At 41.7% G+C, this 27296-nt stretch overlaps 1 protein-coding gene across 1 annotated transcript in view; it reads left to right on the forward strand.

Annotated features, from left to right (window-relative positions):
* The window catches only part of SEC23A (SEC23 homolog A, COPII coat complex component), a 1400163-nt gene that overhangs the window by 1158930 nt on the left and 213937 nt on the right, over positions 1 to 27296 (forward strand). Inside the window, exons 14-15 of the mRNA XM_044074240.1 lie at positions 210 to 363; positions 464 to 541. Of these exons, the coding sequence (XP_043930175.1) occupies positions 210 to 363; positions 464 to 541 (232 nt within the window). The remainder of the gene's footprint in view (positions 1 to 209; positions 364 to 463; positions 542 to 27296) is intronic.

A 27296-nucleotide genomic window follows, 5' to 3' on the forward strand; every position in this document is an offset into this window, starting at 1 on the left:
ATGTAATTCATTTTTTTTCTTTTTTGTTTTACATACTTCTAACTTCTGCTTTCTCGGTAACTGGACAGCAATTGAGTAGCATAAGTGCATATCCTTCCAGGAAGTGCTTCTATTACCTTTCTTTTCATAGGTCCTATAGTTTCATAGTATTTGTGACTAGCAGCTGTTTTCTGTTCCTTTGAAGTCTAAATTGCCTTCTTTCTCACTAGCTGGGCAGATGCTCAAACACAGATTCAGACAATTGCTGCATCATTTGACCAGGAGGCTGCAGCTGTTCTCATGGCCAGATTGGCAGTATACAGAGCAGAGACAGAAGAGGGACCAGATGTCCTTAGGTGGCTAGATAGACAGTTGATAAGACTGGTGAGTAGGGCCATCTTTTATTATTTTGTTGTATTGCCACTGGAGAGGGCATTAATTAGTGGTGCCAGTAATGTAAAATGTTCTTTTCTTCCTTTTTTAGTGCCAGAAGTTTGGAGACTACCATAAAGATGATCCAAACTCTTTCAGATTCTCTGAAACATTTTCTCTTTATCCTCAGGTCAGTAAACAGAAGGATAAGTTAAATTGAACCGAAACAGCCACCTTTTCCACAAGCTGCTGTAGTGTGTTTTTATATTTCATTCTTGAATATAAAATATTTGCAGAAAATGTGAGTTTTACGCTTTGGCATTGTATGATATTTAATTGTATGTTTTTACAATACTTTCTTTAATATTTTTCTTTTCTTTTTTTCCACACCTGGGGTGTCTACCTTTAGCCTTGTCCCTGGAGCCCACCTGTTTTAGCCACTCCACTCTCCTTGGCACCTGTTCAGTTTACCGTTCAGAATGGGGCCATGCATATTTGTTGATGGGGTGAGCTAACACTTGCGTTTTTTTTTTTTTCATTTAATCTGTATGGGTTGCCAGTGTGGTACTCTAAACTGTTTTTTTGGGGGAATATTTAATTAAAGTTTTGCCTCTGATTCGAGCTGCAATTCAGTATTCATTTCCAGGTCTAATCTCACCTGTTAAGCTGCTCTGTCAGCTACATTTAGCACTACACAATTATTTCAGAATAGAAAGATGGTACCCAGCTGTTAGGCATTTATTTCTGTTGTAATTGGATTCACCATTAAAATTAAATGTTACTCAGTAGTATGGACACAGTGTCACCCCAAACCCATCCTCATCAACATTCTTTCTTTTGGAAAGTTTGTTTTTCTGCCATTGAGATGGCTCCTACAAGTTTAACTAGTAGGACATATTCTATCCATTACTCCCATCTTTTGCCAGTTATTGTCTTGCCCACATTGGGACAGTAATCAGCTACCCTGCTCCTGATAACAGAAATATAGATGAGAATTCTCTCTCATTGTTTTATCTTAATTCTCTACCTTATGTTTTCCCTTGCTTTCATGTACTGGCTTCAGTTGACACATTTGTTAGATCCAGGTTATGGTTCATTTGTACAGAATTACTTGTGAGAAGATTAATGGTTCCTTAAATTAAATTCCTTAAGAAGATGCATGACAAAAGGAAAGGTGGACTCTGTCAAATGCTTTAGAAGTGTCTAGAAGTATAGCTGCTTACAGAAGTTCAGTTTGTTATGAAAAACGAGTTCAAGTGTTCGATTGTTTTCTTAGGTTACACAAGTGCCAAAGCAAATCCAGAAATGAAGTATGAACAAAGCGCCTTAAATCAGCCGGGTAAAATCAAAATAAGAATTCTAATGTGTACCTTTTTTAGATGGAATCATTTTTTATTTCTTTTTTTAAGAATGTCAGGTCAGAGCATAAATGTGGTGCTTGATTGATTCAAATTTGGGTCATGAAGTTTAAATTTCTTGATATAATTGTAGACCTGCACCAGGAATGGGCCTAGTTTTTATTTAGATTTTTGGTAGAAGACATGCTGAAACAATCCAGAACAATACTTTAGTTGGCTCAACTTTGTGGCCTTGGATAATTTTTGCAGAGTTTTGTGCTGCAGATCTAATACAAACATAGAATTGCTCATTTTAAATAGTCATTCCTTTTGTATACTGAAGTTTTTTGTTTGTTTTGTCATTTGGTATTGGGAGTCCTTTTTATTTATGTGTGTGTGTATGTAGGTTCATAGGTTGGTACTAGGCTGTCGGCCCTAGTGCCTATACAAGCCTAGCCATAACAATTCCCTGGCTATTTCTTCCTACAGTATTTACTTCCTTGGACCCCTGTCTAGCAGGGCGACTGACTTGATCCCCGGGGTGAATTTCCTATCTCCCATCCAATCATCAAGGTTCCTTTTGAAGAGGGCCAAAGAGGCGCTCTGCTTGACATGTATAGGCAGTCTATTCCAGAGTCTGGGGAGTCTCTGGGTCAGGAACCTTTCCCTCCAGCATGTTTTGTTCTTTGTGATGACAAGGTTTAGATCCCTGGAGCATGTCTCTCTGAGGGATTGGGATTTCTTTAAGTGTAGCATGTCCAACAGCTCTGGGTTTGACATGGCCTTGTATGTTAAGCAGACATCGCCTCTGAGTAGATGATATGCGACAAGAGTATAGGTGGAGTTTTTTTTAGGTGGTCAGCATAGGGCTTCTGCTTTAGGCCTGTGATTCTTTTAGTGAGGTATTTCTGTGGCCTTTCCAGTTGTTTCAGATGTCTTGAGAGGTACATATCAAATGGGGTATTGTATTCTATAATGGGTCTAATGAGGGATGAGTGCAGTGGGACAATGTCCACCTTTTTTCTGGATGAAAAGCCCTTAGTGATGAGGTGTGCTACATAGAAGGATTTCCTGATTGTTGTGGCGATGTGGTTATTGAAGTTGAGACCATTGTCCACCTGTGTCCCAAGTCTCTTATCACACTTTCGGTGTTTAGTGTACTGGTGCCTATGTGGTAATTCATGGGTACATGTTTTTTTCCCAAAGGGGATAACTATACATTTCTTGGCATTGAGCTTGAGCCCATGGCTCTGGCACCAAGCATCTGTTTCTGTAAGGCCCTTTTGTAGAATATCCACATAATTTGGGGATTCAATAATGGCTCCCAGTTTCCAATCATCTGCGAACTTTGTTAGCCAGAGTCCCTTAGTGTTGGCCTGTACTTCAGAGAAGTAGATGCCAAACAAGAGTGGTCCCAGGACTGAACCCTGTGGTACTCCACTTGTCACTTGTCTGGGGCTGGATTTGGAGTCAGCTACTTTTACAGTGTGGGTTCTGTCAGTAAGCCAGTTAGCAACCCATCGAGTGATGTAGGGATTAATGCCCAGCTTTGTAAGTTTATCTATGATTCCAGAGTGGGGGATGGTGTCAAAGGCCTTGGCGAGGTCCAGATAGGCTGTGTGGACCACCTTACCCTTGTCCACAGCTCTGGAGACTGATTCGAAGAAGTCAGTCAGGTTCAGGAGACAAGATCGGCCCTTCACGAACCCAAATTGCATGGGGTCCAGTGTTTGAAAGTTGCCAGTGTCTTTGTTTATAAGTTCTATGATAATACGTTCCATGGCCTTGCAGATCAGGCTCGTCAGACTGATGGGGTGGTAATTCCCGGGATCCAAGGTGAATTCCCTCTTGTGGAGTGGGATAACTGTAGCTGTGCGCCACTCAGTGGGCACAAAGCCGAAGATGAGGCTATGATTAAACATGACACTTAGGTGAGGTGCCAGTTCATTTTGTAGTTCATGTAGTACACAGCCTGGGATGTCGTCTGGTCCTCTGGATGCTGTATTCTTAGCTTTGGAGAGTGTGTTTTTTACCTGTGTGGATGTTATTACCAGAATTTGGCAATCTTTCGGTATTGAGATGGGCCCTTTAGGGGATGAGAGGGGGGTGAAGTTGGCACTGACTCGATCTGCCAGGATATTGGCAATATCCTTGGGATCAGTATATTTAATGCCATTTTGTTGTAGCTCAGAGCATATCCGAGCATTGCCATTTAGATTATTGACATAGCTGTAGAATGCCTTGTGGTTATCTTTGGAATCTTTGGCAATTTTATTTTCATAACCAGCTTTGGAGGATTTTATGAGAGAGTTCAGCTTCTTACTGAGGCTGGTAAGGGAGTTTTTTGCATCCTGTGATTTTCCTCTTTTCTGCAACAGTTTCTTCCTTTTGTTATAAAGTTTGTTTATGGCAAGGGACCACCAGATTGGCTTCCTTTTTTGGAGGAGAGTGTCTTGGTGCTATTGGGGATGGCACGATTCATACATGAGTGTATGTACTCGTACAGTGCCTTAGTGTAGGATTCAGCAGTCAAACTTTCAGTTCCCGTCTGTATGGGTGTCATGAAGTTTGTCACTTTTTATTTTTATTTTATTTATTTTTATTTATTTTATTTTACATTTGGTGACCGGGCTAGTCAAGCTGGACAATTATCCGTTTTCAGTAGAGGCCCGGGGAGAAAAGCTCCAATTACAAGAAGTAAAACAATAATTAACAATAAATCATAATAAGCATCATACAATAAATACATAGGTGGACATTTGTATGAATTTAGAGAAAACACAAATAAACCAAAAAAGCAGAACCATAATCTTTCAGAAAAATAGTTGGTTAGCAATATAAATCACAAGGTAAGCAACATTCTACAGTTAGATACAAAACAAAATTCAAGATGTGCTAGAGAAAAAGAGAAAAAAAAATGTTTAAGACAAACTCAAAGTTACATCTGTCTACAGTAAAATTAGTTTTATAGTGGGAAAGTTGGGAAAAATAAAGGGGGGAAGTTGGGAGTAGTTAAGGAATAATTTCAGTCAGGATTAGTACAAGGACATAGCCATTGAGTTTTGAGATGTTCTTTGATATGTCTTTTGAAAAGGGATGTAGAGTCTAGGTTTGCTATTTCCTGAGGTAGTTGATTCCAGATTTTCCCGACAGCATTTGAAAATAATGAGTCCCCAGCTTTATTCTTTGATTTGGTTAAGGCTACGAGGAGTTTATTAGCTGATCTTAGTGTGGCTAGGTTTTTATAAGGTGAAATCAGTTTTGTAAGGCTAGGGGTAGCATCTGGGTAAAAAAGGGTCTTATGAATGATAATTAATTGTTGATAGCGTAAGTGGTTGTGGAGTTCTAACCAATCTAGTTGCTTGAGGTTAATACAGTGGTGGGTTCTAAAAGGGGTAGCAGTAATGAATCTAGTAATACTGTTGTAGCAGGTAGAAAGTTTGGTGATGTTGTTTTTAGACAAGTTTGTATATATAGCAGAGGCATAGAAAAGGGTGGAGATCAGGTGGCTCTGGGCCACAGTTTTTCTAGCAGATGGGGTAAGAAAGGGTTTAATTCTGTAGAGAGTACCGATTTTTTTGTTAACTGATTTAATGGTATTGTTAATGTGGTCATCAAAATTAAGATTATTATCAATTGTTACACCTAATAGGCGAGTGGTGATATCTGGGCTAATGCAGGTAGCATTGTTAGAGGAAATAGTGAAGAAAGGTGTTGTTGATTTGTTTGTAGGGGTAAAGAGAAGAAGTTTTGTTTTTTTGGGATTAAGAAGGAGGGAGAGTTCCATAAACCATTTTTCAACATTATGGAAGACTGTTTGGGTGAGGGACTGAAGGGATGAAACATTATTGGCAGCACAAATAAGTGTTGAGTCATCAGCATATTGAATGCAGATGGCTTGGGGTATATTCAAATTAAGGTCATTGATAAATAAAGAGAAAAGAAGGGGGCCTAGGATTGATCCTTGTGGAACCCCAATGTTTACTGGGAGTAAGGAGGATAGGTTGTTGTCCCATAGCACTGCTTGTTGCCTATGTTGGAGGTAACTCCTGAACCATTGGAGAGTATGTGAGCCAAGTGAATAGAGATTTAGTTTGTCAAGAAGTATATTATGGTTAACCATGTCAAAGGCCTTTGACAGGTCAAGGAATAAAGCTGATGAGAAAAGATTGTTGTTCCTATTTTTATTTATGGCATCAGAGAAGGAAAGGAGGGCAGTTGTAGTACTGTGGAAAGGTCTAAAGCCATGTTGACTATTGGCTAGAAGTTTGTTTTGTAGAAGGTGGTTAAGAATTTGTTTATGTATGCATCTTTCCATGATCTTTGCTAATGGGGAGAGTAAGGCAATAGGGCGAAAGTTTGCGAGCTCGATAGAGGAGCCACCTTTATGTAGAGGTATTATGTGAGATATTTTCCATATGGTGGGTATTTTTCCTTCAGAGATAGTCCTGTTAATAAGAATGGATATGGGGTAATCAATAGCTTTTGCCGCAATTTGTAGGTATTCTGAAGGGAGTTGGTCAGCAGAAGGGGTACAAGGTTTAAGTTTCGTGAGAAGCTTATAAATAAGAGATGTAGGCACTGGTTGAATGTTAAAGACATTAGATGAAGTGTTAGAGGTATTAGGTAGGGAGGTAGTAGAAGAGGGTAATGAATTAGCTAGGGTTTGAATGGCTTCAGTAAAGTACTTGTTAAAGGCATCTGGGATCAGAGTGGAGTTATTGAGATTAAAGCCTGAAGGGATAGGAGTAGTTGAATGTCCTGGTTTAAGAAGTTTGTTAATACCTGACCAGAATTTTTGAGAGGAATGCTGACTAGTTTGTTGTATGTGAAGATAGTAATCCTTTTTATCTGCAAGAGTATCTTTCTTAGTGGCATTTCTTAATTGCTTAAAGAGTAGGTGATCAGATGAACATTTGGTAGTTCTCCATTTAGCCCATATTTTATTTCTAAGGAGCATTTTTTGTTTAGTTTGTTTAGTAAGCCACGGGGCTGATTTGGTCCTTATCCTAGTAGAGTGAATAGGAGCATGATAGTCAAGGATTTGTAGAAAGTTGGTATTAAAGTAAGCCACTGCTTCGTTTAGTTCAAGGGTAGTCATTGGAGACCAGTCACATGCTTTCAGTTCTGCCATAAACTTATCTGGGTTAAAGAATTTGTTTGAGCGAGACATCTTAACTTTATGGGTAGTTGGGTTATGCAACTTTTGTCTAATAACATATGTGAGCATATGGTCACTAATATTATCGGGAAGAGTTCCTGGAGAGTACTTGTTTAGGTTGTTATTAGTAAGGATCCAGTCAAGAGTTGTTTCTTTATTTGTGGGTTTATGGATTCTAGTTGGAGTGTTAATTAATTGAGAGAAACCATAAAGATTTATATGGTTGGTGGGGTGTTGGGATGAACAGGTCATCCAGTCAATGTTGAAGTCACCAAGTATTATGGTTTCCTGAGGTAGTTGGCTAGAAAGTGAACTAAGTAAGTTTTCTAGGATATGAGTATTATTTCCAGGGGGAAGGTACATACAAATGAGATAAATTGATTTGTTATTGTTGATGCTTAGTTTAATAGATAATATTTCGGCTTTGGAGTCAAGTGATGGAAGTTCATTGTAGAGAGAGATTTGGAGATTAGATTTATAGAGAACAGCTACGCCTCCACCTTTCTTATTTATGCGGTCGCATCTAAGTATATTATAGCCAGGAGGGGTGATTTCCTGGTCTTGAATGGAGGGTTTTAGCCATGTTTCAGTAAGACATAGTATGTCGAATGCATGTAAGTCAAGAAGTGAATGTAGGTGATGAGTTTTATTATTTAAACTTCTTATATTGAGTTGTGCTATTAGTAGGGAGTTAGCTGTTTTAGTACATGATGATATTGTCGGTGATGTAATAATATTAAGATTAAAATTGTTATTAGTGTAGGGACCAGGGTTAGGATGAATATCTCCATGAAGGAGGAGGTTGTGCTGGGAATTCACAAGGAATTTAAGGGATTTTGGTGAGTTGTAAGAGTTCTTTTTGTTTAAGTAGATTGTTATATGAGTTGTTCTATGGTATTTTGGGAGTAAAAAGTTAGAGTAACAGGTTATGTTACTATGCGTCAAGATATTGAAAAATGCGGTTGGTAAAGTTTGTGGGAGGTGAAGGTTTTGTTCATGTAAAGTGATATTTTCAAAGAAGGTACAATAATATGGTATGGATAGGGAGGCTATAGTAATGGTAAAGAGTAGGATATATGTGGAATAAGCTTTGAGTATTGGAGACATGATAGCGAGTAAGTGTCAGGTGAATACTGCTTGTAAGAGAATGTGAGGTCAGGATCAGGTAGAGAAGGGCCAGGTTACAGAGAAGGGTATGGGAGCAATGAAGAAGAGAAAAGGGGAAAAAGGGAGATAGGTAGAGGTTATAGTTAACAGTTAGGTAATATAGAGAAGGAGTATGAAGTGTGACAAGGCCTGGCAAAAGGAGAGAGTTATAATAGTGGAGAATGAGTCGGAGATAAATAGATAGTGATTATGAATGGGAGGCAGTGGTGGAGATAGTGTTTGATGGGGGTTGGCTGAGAGAAATAGGGGAGTGTCTAGTGAAGTATAAGGGTAGGACCCCTGGGGGTGGGTGGGAATTGGGGGTAGGGAGGGGAGCGGAGCGGGGCCAGAGCAAGTAGAGACAGAGTGAGCGGAGACAATCAGTAAGCAGCAGGATGTAGGGAGGAGTAGCAAAGCAGTCAGGTCACAGCTAAGGAGAGCAGAATATGGAGTAGAGCAGGAGGAGAGCGGATCTATAAAGCAGTAAACTATATAGTAGTTAGGAGAAGAGGAGGTAGAACCTAGTCATAGGGAGGAAAGTAGAAGTAGGAGAAGTCAGGCTCCTAGGGAAGGGATGTAAAGGAAGCAGGAGGAGAGAGATGTTCAAAGAGCAGAGACTTTGAGGGGAATAAGAAAGAGAGGTAGGGCACAAAGCCTATAGTATACCGCCACCTAGTGGTCAGTGTTAGAAATAACAGCAGGTATCAAGGGTAAAGACACCACAGGTGAAAGGATATGAAAGTTAGCAAGGGGTATATCCTTCCGGAGGCTAGAGACAGGGGAGGATGGACTGGCTGCAGGCTTTCCTGATCAAGAGGCTAATAGTTTCTTAACATGTAAATACAGTATAAATTATACAGAATGGCCTTCAAAATGGGTCAGGTGAAAAACATACTTTGTAACTGTAGTTCAGGCAGGTGGAAATACAGGGCAGGAGAAAAATAAAGGACGGTCCACTTAGGTAATGCTTGAGGTAGTTCAAGGTTCTTGGTGCAGGTAGGACACTCAATATAAGGTTGAAAAGTAAAATAGTTTGTAACTGTAGTTCAGGCAGGTGGAAATACAGGGCAGGAGAAAAATAAAGGACGGTCCACTTAGGTAATGCTTGAGGTAGTTCAGGGTTCTTGGTGCAGGTAGGACACTCAATATAAGGTTGAAAAGTAAAATAGTTTGTAACTGTAGTTCAGGCAGGTGGAAATACAGGGCAGGAGAAAAATAAAGGACGGTCCACTTAGGTAATGCTTGAGGTAGTTCAGGGTTCTTGGTGCAGGTAGGACACTCAATATAAGGTTGAAAAGTAAAATAGCTGTAGCATCCTTTATTAGGCTTGTAAGCATGTACGAGAATGTTTCACTGGAGCCATCCATGTTCTTGTGTGAAGTGCACCATTGTTTCCTTTGAGACAGCAGGAAAACCTACCCAGTATCTCTTGTCCAACCTTCCCTTATGACTGTGAGTTCCATGTCACTTCTGACTTGAGTAGCATGAAGCTGGCTTTGGAGAAGTTTTTTTATGGAAGTTTCCTTACTGAGGAGTGGGGGTGGGATGTGGATATCAAGGGAGATTAGCTTATGGTCAGACCTGGCCAATGAGGGGGTGACCATAGGTGTGGAGCATCAATTTCCCATGTTTGCTGTTTGTTAACCAGAGTAGTATGCTGATAAACAGTAACCGTTTGCAGGTGCAGCTCACTTGAATAGCATTCAGAAAAGGAGAAAAAGTAATGAAAATGCAGTACAAGTCTAAGTGAAATACCAGCTAGATAGGAAATGATATATAACAAGTAAAATTGACAGTTGTTTCCAGTGAGTTTGGGAATAGTTTGATAATATAATGTGCAAGTTATAAATGTGTATCTAGAGTACAGAAAGAAATAGAGAAGAGGAAGGGAGAGAGATCAAGTGATATCTGTTTTAAGAGAGCAGATGCATTTGGCTGGTGTTGTAGGTTCAGATTTAGGTCCTTTCTGAAAGTGGAGAGGTTTGATGAGTCTCTTAAGTGAAAAGGAAGGACGGTAAAAGAGAAGGGGCATTTGTGGTGGATTGGTGGCTTGAACTGGGTGTGCAGAAGCAGTTTCCTGATTGGGAGTAGTGGCACAGGTTGTAAGTGGAAAGGGTCTTCATATTGATCACTGGTTTAGTAGCCTTAGCAATATGGGTTATATCCTGCCAAGGATATAATAGCCGGCCAGCTTCTAAAATTTCAGAGCACCTTCCGCGGGCCGAAACTGTTAAGCAGCTGGAGCTGAGTTGACTAAAAGACAAGTTTGGGCATGAAGCACTTCAGAGCTTTCCTTCCATGATGGAATGTGGTCCTCTGAGGCTTTTGAGGATCAACATTGTCTTGTTCTTTCCTTAGCCAGGCAGATAAGTTCCTATTGGGGAAAAAAACTTACATTTTCTTATTTTACTGATGTTTTATTACTTTCCTCTTCAGGAAAGTTATTTTAAAGCTAGGAGTATTGTGTTTTTATGGATTGTCTCGAGACAGTAACATATTTTTAAATGGAGCACTCATATTTGTCAGTTTAAAAATGGCATTGTCTAACATATGCACACAATTTCTGCAAAGAAAATAGTTTATTTTAAGGTTGTAGGGGCTGCCTTAATGTTTGAAAGATTTTTTTTTTTCACTGTGTTTTTTTCTGTCAAAAAAGTAACTTTTGTGGACTGGTAGATGTTCATCGTGTTTCACTGTTGCAGTCATTACTCTTGGGTTATCCTGCTAGCAGGCTACCCTCAGTCGGCTAGAATTCCAAAGTCTAGGTCCGGCGTCAGTTGCTGTCGCCTCTTCCCTGACGTCAGTGCACCAGGGGTATAAAAGATGCAGCCGACACCATTTTCTTCAGTCTTTCTCGCCGCGCGCTGCCCGAAGCAAAAGCAGTTCGCAAGTGCCGGTCGGCCGACTCCTGAGATTTTCAAATCCGAATTTCAGAACCGAAGTCTTCATTAAAGCTAAGTACCCCATTGGGGAAACTTTTTTCTTGCTCCAGACCGATGTCAGAAAAAGTTAACAATTGTATTTCTTGTGGGAAGCAAATACCTCATAAGGATTTTCATTCTTACTGTATTCCTTGCCTAGGCCCTGATCACAACATTGCTAGCTGTCGATTTTGTGCTAGATTTAACCAACACACTATCAAGCGTCGGTTCGATTTTGCATTTCATTACTTTGGCCGAAGATTTAATTATATGATGCCGTCAGACCAGCCGACAATCGGAGTTTACAAAAAACGCAAGGACAAGGAAAAGGATAGGCATCCGAGGTCCAAAACCGACGAAGCCTCTGCTAGGCCAGTCGCCGGTTTACCGGTTCTCAGTGAGGTGCTTTTGCAGCCACTGGCGCCCGCTACCTCAGAACCACAGGCCGCTTCTGACTCCCACATGGAGCCGACTGGGCCTCTGGAAACTCAAGGTATTGGACACTCAGAAATCATTCCCTCAGATGGGTCCGGAGCTGCTGAGTAGGCATCGGCTTCTGAGGGTGTCTTCAGACCTACACAACTATATATTAAGCCATCTTCAGCTTCAAAGACAAATACTAAAGCAGCTCTAAAGACAAAGAAACAAGTACAGCATTCTCCTTCTCAGACTTCCATGCCTAAAAAACAGATGCTCAAAATGGCCGAAGACCTAATTAGTTTGATCAGGGGCTCCCATCCCTCTCCTGATAAGAGGCCTAGGCAAGAGACAGAGTATGATTCTTCTGATCAGGTTTCTATTTCCTCTGATTCCTCTTCTGAACAGGATTACTCCATGCTTCCCTATGAGTATTCTGATGCTGAAGAATCCATTCCTTCAGCCTCTCCTCATGAGGATTATTCTTTTGGGGAAACCCTGCATACCATGAGGGAGCATTTACACTGGGAGAGCCAAGATTATTCTGAATCTAAGAAAAGGCTCAGAGACTTTCTGCTACTTCCTCAGCACAGACCCCTTGCTATTCCACCTGTTTTGGACATTGTAGATGATGTATTCTCAGAGTCCGGCCTGTCCCCTGACTCTTTACCCCCTGCACCTGCTAAGCCAGACAGATACTACAGGGTCTCGGATTCTCATAAATTCCTATATAAAAACCCGCTGCTGACCCAGAAACTATATCTTAGGGTCCCAGAGGGGTTAAAGCTTCCACTGCAAAAAACCCTGTCCCCTCTGATAGGGATTCTAGGGCTCTAGACAGATGGGGAAAAAAGTCTACACTTCTGCTACCCTGGCTGTAAGGGCTTTAAATTGTCAGTTTCATATGCTTAAATATCAGCAATATTTAATGTCACTGCTTAAACAGAAAATGTTGACAAACACTGAATGTTCAGAGAACAAGGAATTCCAGGATTTATTGCATGCAGCTGAACAAGTGGAAAAGCATACCTTGCAATGTGGTTATGATTCACTGGAGGCTTCTTGCAGGGCCGCTGTTACAGGTTCTGTTATTAGGAGGCATGCTTGGTTAAAGGAACAGAATCTGCCTGATCATGTTAAAGCAAAATTATTAGATGCACCATTACAGCATGATACTTTGTTTGGTACTAAAGCAGAAGAGGTGTTGAAAAAAATGGAGGATAAAGCAAAATCCATGCAGACCGTCAAGGATTTCTTACAGGTACAGCCACCCAGGTTTAGCAGGAACTGACCCTCTAAAAATTGGTCCTTTCCAGTTTCAGACAGACCACAAAGAGGCAGATACAGGCGTCCCAGAGGCAGATCTCAGCCCCAAGGCTCATACAGGCCTAAACAATGGAGTGCTCCTACCTCGAAAAGTGGAGAAGACAAATCACAACCTTACAGGAAACAGTCCCAGTGACTTACATTTCTTTTGGCAGCCCCCTTAGGGGGAAAACTAGCACTTTTTCCATCAAATTGGTAAATTGTTACCCAAGACAAATGGGTCCTGAACATATTGTCCCAAGGCTACAGGTTCCATTTTCACACCCTACCAAGGTCAAAAGGTATGCCAGACCTGCCACACAATCAATGGCCAGAGGCACAAAAACAAATTACAGCCCTCATGGACATTTTCACACCCTACCAAGGTCAAAAGGTATGCCAGACCTGCCACACAATCAATGGCCAGAGGCACAAAAACAAATTAAAGCCCTCATGGACATGAGGGCCACTCAGCAAGTACCACAAGAGCAGGGGCAAGGATTTTACTCCACACTCTTTCTAGTACCCAGAAAGGACCAAACCTGGAGACCAGTACTGGACCTGTCTTTACTAAATATGTTTCTGGAAGTTCCAAAATTCAAGATGTTGACTCTACAGCAGCTACTGCCTATGCTGGGCAACAAGGCTTGGCTCGTAACTTTGGACCTAAAAGAGGCATACCTGCATGTCCCAATCAGACAATCTTGCAGAAGATACCTCAGATTCATAGCTGGCTCAATGCATTACCAATTCTCTGCACTGCCCTTTGGCTTATCTACTGCGCCCAGGGTGTTCACAAAATGCCTGGCACCAGTAATTGCATTTTGCAGACAAAAAGGAAATCAGATATATCCCTCCTTGGATGACTGCCTAATTCAAGCAGAGAACAAAGACATTCTTCTAAAGCATCTGGTGTTTGTAAAAAGATTACTAATTGGCCTAGGGTACACAGTAAATGAAAAGAAATCAAAACTAGTGCCCTCTCAAGAGATAATATTCCTGGGTGCTAGCTTAAACACAACTGCCCAGATGGTTTATCTCACGCCAGACAAACAAAAGCAACTGACTACTTACTTCAAGAAATTGGCAACAAAAACCCACTTATCTGCAAGGAAAATCCTGCAGGCCTTGGGTTTCCTGGCATCTTGCATTCTGCTAATTCCATATGCCAGACTGCATATGAGGAAACTACAATGGTATCTAAAAAGTGTTTGGACTCAGCATTGCCACAGCCTGGAGACAGAAATTGCACTCATTCCCTGCCTGCAACAGGAGTTTCAATGGTGGGCAGAAGCCTGTCACCACAACAAGGGTCTGCCATTCAGATTATCCACAGACTGACAGACACTGACAACAGGGGCATCAGACTATGCCTGGGGGGCCCATATGGCAGGAAAATGTATTCAGGGCACATGGCCTGCAAACCAGATGCATCTTCACATCAATCAAAAAGAGATGCTAGCTGTTCAGAATGCCCTGACAGCTTTCAAGGACCTGCTTCATCCAGGACAGTTACTGATAAAGACAGACAACACTATGGTCATGTGGTACATAAACAAGCAGGGAGGTACACATTCCTACCCCCTCTGCAGACAAGCAATGACCTTATGGGACACAGCATTGGCTTTTCAAGTTCACCTGCAAGCACAATTCCTGCCAGGAAAAACAAATACTCTGGCAGACAAACTAAGCAGAAACCTCATGGATCCCCACGAATGGAAACTGGATCCACAAGTCTTCAGCGTGATAACAAGGAAATGGGGATGCCCAGACATAGATCTATTTGCCTCCCCTCAAAACTGCCAATTGCAGAGATTTTGCACAAGGATTTATCACAAGCAAGCATGGAAGTGGACGCCCTGTCCTTCAGCTGGAAAAATGTAATGGTATATGCTTTTCCCCCACTGCCTCTCCTTCCCAGGGTACTCCTAAAGGTCAGACAAGAGAAGCCAAAAATGATATTGATTGCACCAGACTGGCCACGCCAGCACTGGTACCCAATTCTAAAGAGCTTGTCACAAGGTCCAGCATGGATATTGCCTCAAACTTCTCACTTACTGACCCAACAAAACAATCAGATCCTGCACAGCCAACTCAGAACCTTAAATATGGCAGCATGGCGGATAATGTAGCCATTCAGAACACTCTTCTTTCAAAAGCAGTTATGGATGTTATTTTGGAGGCCAGGAGGCCCCGTACCAGAAAATCGTATGCAGAAAAATGGAAGAGATTCTGTGCTTGGAACCAGGAACAAGGCAGTGACACGTGTGTACCAAATATCCCTCAGATTTTACAATACCTAACTGAGATGCTGAACAAAGGCCTTTCTTTCTCGTCAATTAAGATTCATGCCTCTGCCATTTCAGCCCATTGCAATACGGAACCACCTATATTTTCTCATCCTTTAATAAGGCAGTATCTCAGAGCGGCCAAAAACATTAGACCTCCAAGGAGAGCACCAATTCCAGCCTGGGAACTCAATTATGTTTTGGAAAAACTCACGCTGCCTCCTTTCAAGCCAGCATCAACAACAGATATAAAATTCTTATCCTGGAAAACAGCTCTGCTCCTAGCAATAACCTCTGCAAGGCGAGTCTTGGGGCTACAAGCACTCGTGGAACCTTTCATCATTTTTCATCCAGACAGGGTTTCTCTGAGGACAAACCCTACATTTATGCCTAAGGTGGTGTCCAGTGTGGCCCTTAACCAAACCATTCACTTGCCTACCTTTTATCAAAATCCACAGAACAAGGGTGAGAAAATTCTGCATTCTTTGGACATACACAGGCAGTTACACTTCTACTTGGACGGAACTAAAGCTTTCAGAAAGACTGAGCAACTTTTAGTGTCATATGCTGCAGGATCACAAGGAAAGGCTATCTCAAAACAGACTATTTCTAAATGGATAGGCCATTGCATCTGTTTCCGCTATTTTCAACATGGCAAATCAATGCCCAAGAGCATTAGGCCTCATTCCACCAGAGCAGCAGCCTTCCTCAGAGGAGTACCAACCAAAGATATCTTAGAGGCTGCAACTTGGAGTTCAGTGCACACCTTCACAAAGCACTACCACTTACCTCTTTACTTTAAGTCAAGTGTAGGCTTTGCCACTGCAGTTCTGCAGGGCCTCATAGCCTCTCCTAACCCTATTTAGCCCAGCCGCCCTTCCTCAGCTTTGGGATTCAACCCAAGAGTAATGACTGCAACAGTGAAACACGATGAACATAGTACAGTTGTGTACCTACCATAAATGTAGATGTTTGAGTGTATTCACTGTTGCAGTCCAGGTTAGCCACCCACCATCCCCCTTTTCTTTGCTGGGACTTATTTGCACCTCTCTATCCTATACAACCTTTTTGGTGTATTTGCTTGTAGATGAAGGAGATGTTATTTTTGTGCATACATTTTTATTGGCATATTTTACAGCCTACCAGTTTGGGGCACCTGACATCTGGGGCAAGAAAAACTGAAGAAAATGGCGTCGGCTACATCTTTTATACCCCTGGCACTCTGACGTCAGGGAAGAGGCGGCAGCAACTGACACCAGACCTAGACTTTGGAATTCTGGCCGACTGAGGGTAGCCTGCCAGCAGGATAACCCAAGAGTAATGACTGCAACAGTGAATACACTTGAACATCTGCATTTATGGTAGGTACACAACTGTACTTTTTACTGGCATTGCTGCTCGTTTTCCCCAAGATAGGGGTACAGTTTTCGTCTTGACCATGGAACACATTCACTACCACAGTCAGTACTTGTTCCAATCATAAAATAAAAAGTTACGCAAACAGCCTTTGCCACTACAGCAGCCTAACAATTTCCCTCAGTTGCAAGTGGGTGACTCTACTGTGGTCATTTGTTGTACCTCAGACCATTCATCTTTTACTCCAGATCCTCTGGTGTCACACCTACATCCACGATGGACTAGGGGTTAGCCACATCCTCTTTGGCTGTTGGGGTCCTCTTAGTGGCAAGGGAGAACCACTCCTGTCAGTCCTGGGAGACGGAACAGGGAAGGTTTCCCTGTTGTGTTAATGCTGTGCCCATCCATGAGGAAACATAAGCTGCCATTAGTAACACTGTTGGCCCCATTATCCTGTCAGAAAGAAGCAGAAGACCAATCATGTATCTAATCCTCCTCAAATTTATTTGGTTACAAGTAGTTTACTGGGGCTGGATCAGGTTTGATTCAGGTCATTGATCCTTCTTGTTGAGCAGTTTCCAGTAAAAGAGAGGGATGCCTCTTTTCCTGAAGAGATTCTGAATCTGAACAGGAAGCTGAAAGGATGGATTCATGGTTTTGTCCTCAGATTTCTGATTCAGACTCAGAGGAGAGCTCACTTTCTGATTCTTCGGGGGGGCGGGTCTCTTTCTCTGAAACTATTGCTACAATGTCTCAGTGGTTTCAGTGGGGTAACACTGAGGTTTCTCAGTCCCTCAAAAATACTGAGTTGTTACTGATGGATTTTCCAGTATCTACACCCATTCCTTCTGGCCTGTTTGCTTTAGTGGATGTGTGTCTTACTGTCTGCAGTTTTCCTGATAGTCATCTAGCGATCCCTAAAAAGGCAGATAGGATGCATAAAGTTCCTCAGTCTTTTAATATTTTATACAATATTCCCAAACCTGACCCAGCAGCAGCTACAGCCTTGGTTGACTTCTCTGCTGCCAAGCACTTGATTCCAGTCTTACTCTTTCTAATAAGGATGGGGAACATTATTGATAGGTATGGGAAAAAGTGTATCCTTCTGCATCATTGAATTTTAGATTGTTAAATTGTCTTCCTCATTGACATACTGCAAAAGTATGTTTTATCCACAGTTTCTTGTTGTGAAAAAAAATCTTCTTTAAGTTAGCTTCTTCTGTTGCACAGGTCATTACTCGTTGTTTGCAGTGTGTATGACTGTTGGTACTTCTTCCAGGGCTATGGCCACTGGTATGGTTTTAAGGAGGTTTCCTTGGCTACATTCTCAGAACATTCCAGATTATGTTAAAAATGAGATGTTAAATTCTCCCTTGGATAGAGGTTTAGTGTTTGGTCCTTCTGTGAATCTCTAAGATTTTTCAGCCTTCCTTTTCCAAATTGCCCAAGGGATTTTCTTTCTCCTCATCCAGTTGCAGCATAAAACAGAATAAACAGTCTTAACAGAATTCAGGTAAACAGACATTTCAGAAGAAATAACAAGGAGGTTCCAAAAAGAAGTTTCAAACCTCCCAAAACCAGGGACACTCCAACAAGTCTGAATGACTATTCAAGAAACCTTGTGACCCCCTCCCACCCTGGCCCTCTTTCTCTTCCAGAAAGTCTGAACCTCCATTTTCTCTTTGGCAACAGATTGTTTCCGACAAGTGCACTCTGAAAATAATTTATCAGGGATACAGATGACAGTGAGAGGAAATTCTTCCTTTTCAGGGAGTCATTCCTCATTCTGTAGATCAGACTGTTTTGTTTCCACCTGTTTTTCATCATATACTGTCCCAAGGCGTGATAGAACCAGTCCCTTCTTTCCAGGTAGAGAAGAGGTTGTATGCAAGGATGTTCCTATTCCCAAAGAAAGAAAATGCTTGGAGGCCAGTTCTGGATCTTTCTGTCCTAAACCGTTTTGTGATGGTGCCTAAATTCAAAATGATGTCACTTCACAACCTATTGTCTCTTCTTCCTCCAAGTTTCCCGATAATACTAGACTTAAAAAATGTTTATCATCACATTCCTATTTATTCAATCTTCAGGCATTTCTTAAGGTTTTCTATGTCTGGATCACATTATCAGTTGTCTGCCGTACCCTTTGGACTATCCACAATGCCAGGAATATTCACAAAGTGTCTAGCTCCAATTATAGGTCATTGCAGGCTACAGGGTATCCCCATTTTTCCATATTCAGACGACTTGCTTATCTTTGCAGAGTATTTTTCAGTGTGTCAAGAATCCCTGCGTTGGGCGAGAGATTTCTTGCACAAACTATGATTCCAAGAGAACATTCAAAAGTCTTTCTTAACTTCCTTACACAGGATTGTGTTCCTGGGATATCAGCTAGACACCTCAGTTCAAAGAGCTTTTCTTCCACAGGAAAAAAAAATAGATCTTTATTTAGATCTATTTCTAAGTTTTTCCATTCAGACTCCAGTGTCTGTGAAGGAAAACCTCCAGATTTTTAGTCTCATGGCAGTTGTGATTCTCATAATATGCCTGGCAAGATTACACTTGTCAACGATACAGTGGTATCTGAAATGTCTTTGATTCTAGCATCAAGACCCTTTATCTTTTCAGACAACAGATATCCTTAAAACAAGGTCTCCCCTTCTCCCTCCCTGCTCCAAAGCAGTCAGTCGCCACAGATACTTTAGACTTTGCTTGGGCAGCAATTTCAGGAGAGAGAAAAGTGCAGGGAGTGTGGGACACCAAGGACAGATGCTAGCACATAAATATTAAGGAGATGCTTGGCCCTGATCAAGGCACTCAATTCTCTGAACGACCTTTGGTCCCCAGGACCTCTTCAAGTGGTACACACAATACCACAGTAATGTTGGTACATCAGTTTGCAAGGGGGAACCAGGTTGCACCCTCTTTGTAGACTATAATTTTAGCTTGGGATACAGCTTCACAGCACAGTCTCACTCTACAGGCATCCTACAATCAGTCAGAGCAAAATTTTGTGGCAGACAAACTGTGCAGGACATGGGCAGATTCTGGGAGTCTTCCAAAATTTGATCCATCTGTGGGGAGTTCCTCAAGTAGACCTCTTTGCCTCCTCTCTGAACTGGCAAAATTCTGTTCCATGACTCCATGGAAGAAGGCCTGGAAGACAGCTGCCTTTTCTTTCTTTCGGATAAGAATGTTCCTGTATGCCTTTCTACTACTATCCAAGCACTTCTGAAGATTCAGAAGGAACCACTAAGATCATTGTGGTGATTCCCTTCTGGCTTAGGCAACTGTGGTTCTCCTTTTTTTGGAAAAGCTAGGGGCAATTTCCACAAGCTTCCTCACAGAATGGATCTACTCATACAAGAACAATCATCTTCAATTGACTGCTTGGATAATAGGTTTTTAATTCCTTATACGCACCTGTTTTCTGAGGACGTGCAGCAGGTACTAATGGAGGCAAGAAAGCCTGATACTAGAAAATCATATATGAGCAAATGGAAAAGGTTTTCTAATTAGTGCCAACAACATAACCAGCACCCATTTAGGGCTAGCTGTTCTCTGGTTTTACAATATTTGTGAGTTACTGTCCTATGGCCTTTCTTATTCCTCTATGGAGGTTCATTTGTTGGCCATTTCAGCATGTATGCCCAAGGATTCTCCAATGTTCTTGGAGGGTGGTTTGCATAAGAGGTCTCCAAGTAAACCAATGCCCCCCTCCTTGGGATCTTAATTTTGTTTATGAGAAACTAACATTTGCTCCATTTGAACCAGATAATCTGGCTAACTTGAGGTTATTAACAAATACAACTGTTTTATTGCTTGGTCTGAGTTGCAAGCTCTTTGGTGGGTCAACCCTACCTCATTTTGCATAAGGAGAGGCTTTCTTTGAGAACAAATTATTTTTTTTATGCCTAAAGTGGTATCCGAGTTTACTGCAAGTCCCAACTATCCATCTCCTAGTTTTCTTTCCTGAACCTAAAAATGAAGGAGAAAGGATACACCTTACCTTGGATTTCCACAGACAACTCTGACACTATCTTGACAGAACTAAATCTTTCAGATCATTGGCTCTGTTCATTTTTTTGTGAATGTAAGAAGGGGACAACCGGTGTCAGAACAGACAATTTTCGAATGGTTGTCTAAGGCTGTTACCTTTTGTTGTACTCACCATGGCAAATCTGTTCCAAGCAGGGTCAAAGCCCACTCTACAAAGACCTTGGCTTCTTTGGTTTTTTTGTAAAGGGTTGGATTCTAGAAGATGCTACTTGTTCCTCTGTCTTACTTTTACAAAGCACTGTATACTGGATTTCTTCTCTAGGTCTAGATCATGCTTTCCTAGGACTACTCTCCAGGACCCTTCTCCTTCCACCTCCCAAATATAGTTAGCTATGGTAATCTACCCATATAGTTAAGGCTACTGCAGCAGTGATCAATATGAAGAATGAAGTACAGTAGTGTAAGTAGAACTTACCATAACAGTAGATGTTCGAATGATCACTGCTGCAGTAGCCACTTCCTCCCACCACCCCCTTATTTTTTGGTGTGTTTTTTATACTAGGGTGTGGACATTTATTATTATTTTTTTCTATCCTTGTCCTTTCAGGGCTTCAGCCTCCCTGTCTCCTCTGTCAGAAAAGCTCTGAAGGGCTTTGCACCCAAATTTGCCAATTAGACAGCTTAGCACAAGCATGTTTTGCCATGTGGAAGGTGCCCTGAAGCTTTGGAAGCTGGACGGCTGTTATGTCTTTGGCAGGATAGAACTCATATAGCTAAGGCTACTGCAGCAATGATCATTCAAACATCTACTGTTATGGTAAGATAAACTTGCACAAATGTACTTTTTTTGGGGGGTTTTGTTGAGTGTGGGGTTTCGGTACTGTTAAAGTCTAGCAACTTAAGGAGCTGGGTTCCAAGTAGAAGGATGACTCTTTAATAGGAGGAGAGTTAATGATGAACCAACAAAAGGACTTAAAGCTAGTTTAGAGGTTATGGATATTTTTTGTGGAAGCTGAGGCAGTAATAGGAAGGCCTTACTCTAGTTGGAGCAGTAGGACTTTACCTACAGCAGACCTGACAGTGGAGGTGAGAAATGGAAATATTTTTGGACCATAAGAGCATGGAGTTTATTTTTCCCATGTTTTTTTCTACGTGGGAGTGAAAGTTCAAGAAGGGTCAAGCCAGAAGTCAAAGTTCTTGAAGTTGGTGGTGGTTTCTTTAGTAGTAGTGTTTAGATCAATGATGGGAAAATTGATTGGAGGTTTTGAGTCAGCAGGGGTTTCCAGACTCCATTGTTTTGGTTTTAGATTGTCTTATTCGTCATAACCTATTACTGAATCGCTGTTTTGGAAGGCTCAGGTCTAACTCTAGTAGGCTTTGGATGGCAGAACAGGAGTTGCTTGATGTAGGAAACCATAAAAAATGAGAAGAAGATGTGGAGGGTTATGAAGAAATTTTTTTAATAAAAGTGGAAATGAGGAGGAGTGAAAGATTAGAACCTTGAGGGACACCTTTGAGAAGCTGGACAGTGTCTGATAAGCCATTACCAATTTTGATGCTGAAGTTTTTTTTTTCCTCCAAGACGTTTTTAACCCAAGGAAGGATTATAAGCTGATTTGGAAATGATGGCTGGTCTATGAGATCAGACGCTTTGGTTTTGTTGTGTCTTTCGGCTTTTCCCGGTTAGGGGTCGCCACAGCGGAACTCTGGTCAGAAGCTTTGGTGAGGTTGATAAAAAAGTTACCTTTGTTTCCATTGTGTAATATGCTTTCTGTAAAGGTCCAAAGGGCAGTCGTGGCTTCGACCAGGCCAGTAGCCATACTTTTTGCTGGAAAGATTACACTGTTGGATGTAGTCGGATAGTGGAATATAGACTGTGTTTTCAAGGAGTTTGCCTAGAGTTGGAAGGAAGGAGATGGTTGGAAGCGGGAGCAGTTTGTGAGCTTCAATTATTTTTTGGAGTGTTTTGATAAATGTTATTTTCCAGATAGCTGACATGTTGCTTTTGAAAGGCAAAGGTTATAGATGTGTGCGAGAGGGACTGCAAGATGGTATTGGCAGTGGTAGAGAAATCAGGGGAGTAGGTTTTCTGAGCCAGAGGAGGAGGAGTCCTTTTAGATGTTGTTTAAATATAAAGAAACAAAAAATCCTTTAATGTGTTTTTAGTAGGAGGAGGGGATTTGTTGGACTTCATTTCCATTTCACTTTTTCTAGATTAGGTTCCTCAGATGTTTTATATATTCTTTTCATAACTTTTTTGCATCTGTCAGTAGTAAAATTGTAAGTGCCCAAATATGTAAGCATTCCTGCAAATTCAACTCGGGTAAAAGTCTTTTTCGTTCAAATGCCACTCACTTTCTAATAGTTTCTGAATTAAGGCTTGCACATCCTGTTGGTATTTTCCCAGCTTACTACATTTCCAGAAAATGTTGCCGGTCCCCTATCTGATCTTGCCCACATCACCAGGATATTTAGCTTACCACTGACAACATTTTATGTTGTCTGTGTGGTGTATAAAAGTATTAATGCATTCATTTCCATGCAAATATTCTAAACCTTCTTAATTTGGTTACTATCTTATGGGCTTTACAGATTTCCTTTCACATTTCTTTTGTTATTACTACTTCCAATACGTTTTGCAAACCTGCATGCATGTTTCTTAATTTTTCCTTATCTGGTATTAATGCTTTATATATTCTGCTGATTAGTATTTTATTATTAGCTCAGGCTGAACTAGCTTTTATAAGTGTTAAATTAGCTCCAGCTTCTGCAGACTTCTTTTTTTTTCTTTTCATTTTCTTATTTTTCCAGAATCCTGTCTAATATCCTGCACTTCATTAAATCGGTATTTCTTGGATTATACTTCTCCAAAAACTTCCCCATTCCATTCTTGTATTCCCAACTCTTAATTGCTCTCCATAATGAATCTTTCCTTCCATGTCAGCCGCCACCTTTTTATCAAGGAAATATCAGTTAAGAATTTCATTTTTTCTTTCCAGAAGACCAAACTTCAAACTTCCAGATGGAAATTTGTGGGCTTTTTATAGTATTTTTTCAGATTTCTATAAACTAGTTTTAAATACCTTTTTATTCTTTTCTTTCAGATCCTGTGGCTATATTCCCATTCCTTAAGCATCACCATCTTCCATTTTGAATTGTAGTTAGTATGCTGAATATAATATATCAATTCTTAATTGAGTGGCTCTATAATATTTTTGTAAGTATGGTACTGCCATCCATCCCTACTGACAAGGTCATTTTCTGTCATTCCACACTCTGGTCCTTATCATATCACATATCCCTCATTATTGCTTTCTGCATTTGTTCCCAAAATCATATCCTGGATCATATATGAATGCCTGACCTACATATGATACCAACAGGACTACAAGCACCTTAATGGCTTGTATTGTCTGATCTAAATCCACTGTCATAGCTGGCCATCTTTTTATCATGTTGCTATTTTGACAGAGCTGCAGAAATAAGCAGGTAGGTGAGACCAGCCTTGCAATGGAAGGGTAGAAACAGCAAGTCTTCCTCTGTAGAACACTTCATCTGTAGTGTCAGTAACACAACAGGTAGCATACTTTCTTTTGGTGCAGAAGGGTATGGGTTCTATTCCCATACCAGGTAGATCCAGTTACTGACACTGCAGTGCAGCATAAGGGTGGTGCTGCATTCCTGGTGTGTTATCCTTCAGATGAGACATTAAACTGAGGCCCTGTCTGCTTGACTTGGTAGTAGCTCATGTGGATGTAAAAGAGCCCATGGCACCTATTGAGAAGAGTGGGGGAAGTTCCCTGATGCCCTTCCCCCAATAGTATAAATACCACCTTAGGTCTCCCCTGAAAAGATGCTACTAGCCTAGTGGGACTAATCTGGTCAACAAAAGATAAAATAAGTAAACAAATAAATGAATAAATAAAACTCTGCAGTCACACTAGTTTAAGGCCCATAGGTTCATAGGTGTGTACTAGGCTAATGGTCCTGCGGCCTTTACAAGCCTAGCTCATAGAAGTGTCCTGGCATTGTGCTGCCCATCGTTCATTCCCAGTGCCTCTATCAGTCTATTTCCCATCCACTCATCAAGATTTCTCTTGAAGAGGGCTAGTGAGGTGCTCTGCTTGGCATGTGTGGGAAGTCTATTCCAGAGCATAGGCAGTCTCTGGGTTATGAACCTGTCCCTCCAGCATGTTCTGTTGATTGTGGTAATGAGGTTGAAGTCTCTGGAGTGTGTGGTGTGAAGGGATTGGTATTTCTTTAGATGTAGCATTTCTAAGAGAGCTGGGTCAGACATGGCTTTGTAAGTCAAGCAGAGATCGCCTCTTAGTAGACGATGTGAGACAGAGAATAGCTAGACTTTTTTGAGTCTGTCCATGTAGGATATGTGTTTAAGGCCTAGGATCCTCTTCATGAGGTCCTTTAGTGGCCTCTCCAGCTGTTGCATGTGTCTAGTGAGCTACATGCCAAATGGGGCATTATACTCTGTGATTGGTCTAATGAGAGAAGAGTAGAGAGAAATTATGACCTCTTTCTTCCTGGTTGCAAAACCCTTGGTAATGAGATGTGCCACATAGAAGGACTTTCTGACCACAGTGGCTATGTGGTGGTCGAAGGAGAGGTTGCTGTCAACCTGTGTCCCCAGATTTCTTATAACGCCTTCAGTGCTCAGTGGGCTCCCATTGATGTGGTAATTAGTGATTAGTGGGAATTGCTTTTTTCCCAAAGGAGATGACGCATTTTTTGGCATTGAGCTTAAGGCCATGGTTTCGACACCAGTCATTGTTCTCAGTGAGGCCTTTCTGTAGGATGTTTGCATCACTTGAGGAGTTAATAATGGCTTCCAGCTTGCAGTCGTCTGCGAATGTGGTCAGCCAGAGTCCCTCCGTGTTGGCCTGGACTTTTGAGAAGTAGATGCCAAACAGGAGAGGACCTAGGACTGATCCGTGTGGGACTTCACTCGTGACTGGTCAGCAGTCTGACTTGGAGTCCGCTACTTTCACACTGTGGGTTCTATCTTGGAGCCAATTTGCAACCCACCTAACGATGTAGGGGTTGATGCCTAGTTTGGTGAGTTTCTCAGTAATTCCTGAGTGAGGAATGGTATCAAAGGCCTTGGCCAGATAGAGGTAGGCTGTATGAACTGCCTTACCTTCATCCACCGCTCTGGTGACTGACTCAAACAAGTCAACCAGGTTGAGCAGGCATGATCTACCTTTCACCAAACCAAATTGCATGGGATCTAGAGTTTGGAATTTCCCTATATCCTTGTTAATTAGGTCCATGATAATGCGCTCCATAGCCTTGCATATCAGACTCGTCAGGCTAATGGGGTGATAATTTCCAGGGTCTGTAGTCGCTTCTCCTTTATGGAGAGGGATGCCTGTAGCAGTGTTCCATTCAGTAGGGACAAAGCCAGAAGTGAGGCTGTGAGTGAACAGAGCACACAGATGTGGTTTCAGTACACTTTGTAGTTCATGTAGAACACAGCCAGGGATATTGTCAGATCCAATGGAAGCTGTATTCTTGGCCTTAGACAATGCAGCTTTAACCTGTGCTGCAGTAATGCAGGGTGCCTGACATTCTTCCGGTATTGAGATTGGTCCTTTGGGGGGGGGGGGTAAAGTTGGCACTGAATCTGTCAGCCAGTATGTTGGCAATATCTGTTGGCTCAGTATAGGAGGTGCCATTGTGCAGCAACTCAGAGCAAATCTGGGTATTGCCATGGAGATTCTTGATATAACTAAAGAAGGCTTTATGGTTGTTTTTAGTGTTTGCCGCCATTCTGCCTTCATAGCTGGCTTTGGAGGTTTTGATGAGGGATCTCAACTATTTGTTGAGGCTAATAAGGGGATTTTTCCAGTCTTGGGACTTCACCTTTTTCTGCAACAGTTTCTTCCTTCTGTTGTAGAGTTTATTAATGGCAGGGGACCACCAGACTGGCTTCCTTTTTTTGGAGGAGAGTTCCATGCATTTATGTACGTGTTCGTATAGTGCATTGGTGTATGATTCGGCAGTCGTGCATTGATTTTCCATTGGCATGGGTGCCGTGAAGTTAGCCACTTCTGTTTTTAGCAGTCCAAAGTCAGCTTTGGAGAAGTTTTTCATGGTGGATTCCTTTGCGGGGAGTGTGGGTGTGATGTGGATTTCCATGGTTATTAGTTTGTGGTCAACTCTAACCAGGGAGGAATTAAGTATTGGTGTAGAGCAATGGTTGCCCATGTTAGTAATAACCAGGTCAAGCATGTTGCTTCCTCTAGTTGGGGGTACGAATGAGCTGGTCCAATGCATTGGAATTGATGAATTCCAGGAAGCGTTGGGCCAGTGCATTGGTGCTTGAGTAGTTTTCCCAGTTGATGGAGGGGTATTTGAAGTCTCCTAGTATGTGAGTGTTGGGTTGGACCTTGATAGATTCCAGGGTGCTTAGGAATGTGGAGTGAGAGTCTAGGGACATGGTTGGGGACCTATAGCAGGCTTTGACCTAGATCGCAATCTTACCCAATGTTAGTTGTACCTGAAGTATCTCAGATGCATTATGCTGGGCTACTAGTCTAAAGGTGTGCGTATCCTTTATGAATATGGAGACACCACCGCCTTTGGAGCTTCGGTCCATGTTTCGGGGCTGAAAGGTGTGGAATGAGTTATAGCCTGGTAGCGCAGGGGTACTTTCTGCTGCTGTAAACTAGGTCTCTGTTACAGCACAAATGTCGATGTTCTCCATTTTGAGGAGTACTTTGAGAGAGTGCATTGTGAGATTTAGACTTCTAGTGTTGAGCAGCATGACCCTCAGATTGCAGGCACATATAGGGGTTGGCAAGAGGCTTGGTCAGTATCCGGAAACCTAGGGGTGACAGATGCAGGCCATCTCTGGCAAAGCATTGAGGTCTTTCAGTCATGTTATCCCAAGCAGACAGGTACTGGATCCCCTTAGAGTGACACCATAAACTTAGCCAGTTGTTGAAGTCAATCATTTTTTGTTTGTACTGCGGTATCATTCTGGGTGATGGTAGATACTGCT

The sequence above is a fragment of the Protopterus annectens genome, chromosome 6.part0, assembly GCF_019279795.1.
Source record: "Protopterus annectens isolate FY-2018-M chromosome 6.part0, PAN1.0, whole genome shotgun sequence".
NCBI lineage: Eukaryota > Metazoa > Chordata > Ceratodontiformes > Protopteridae > Protopterus > Protopterus annectens.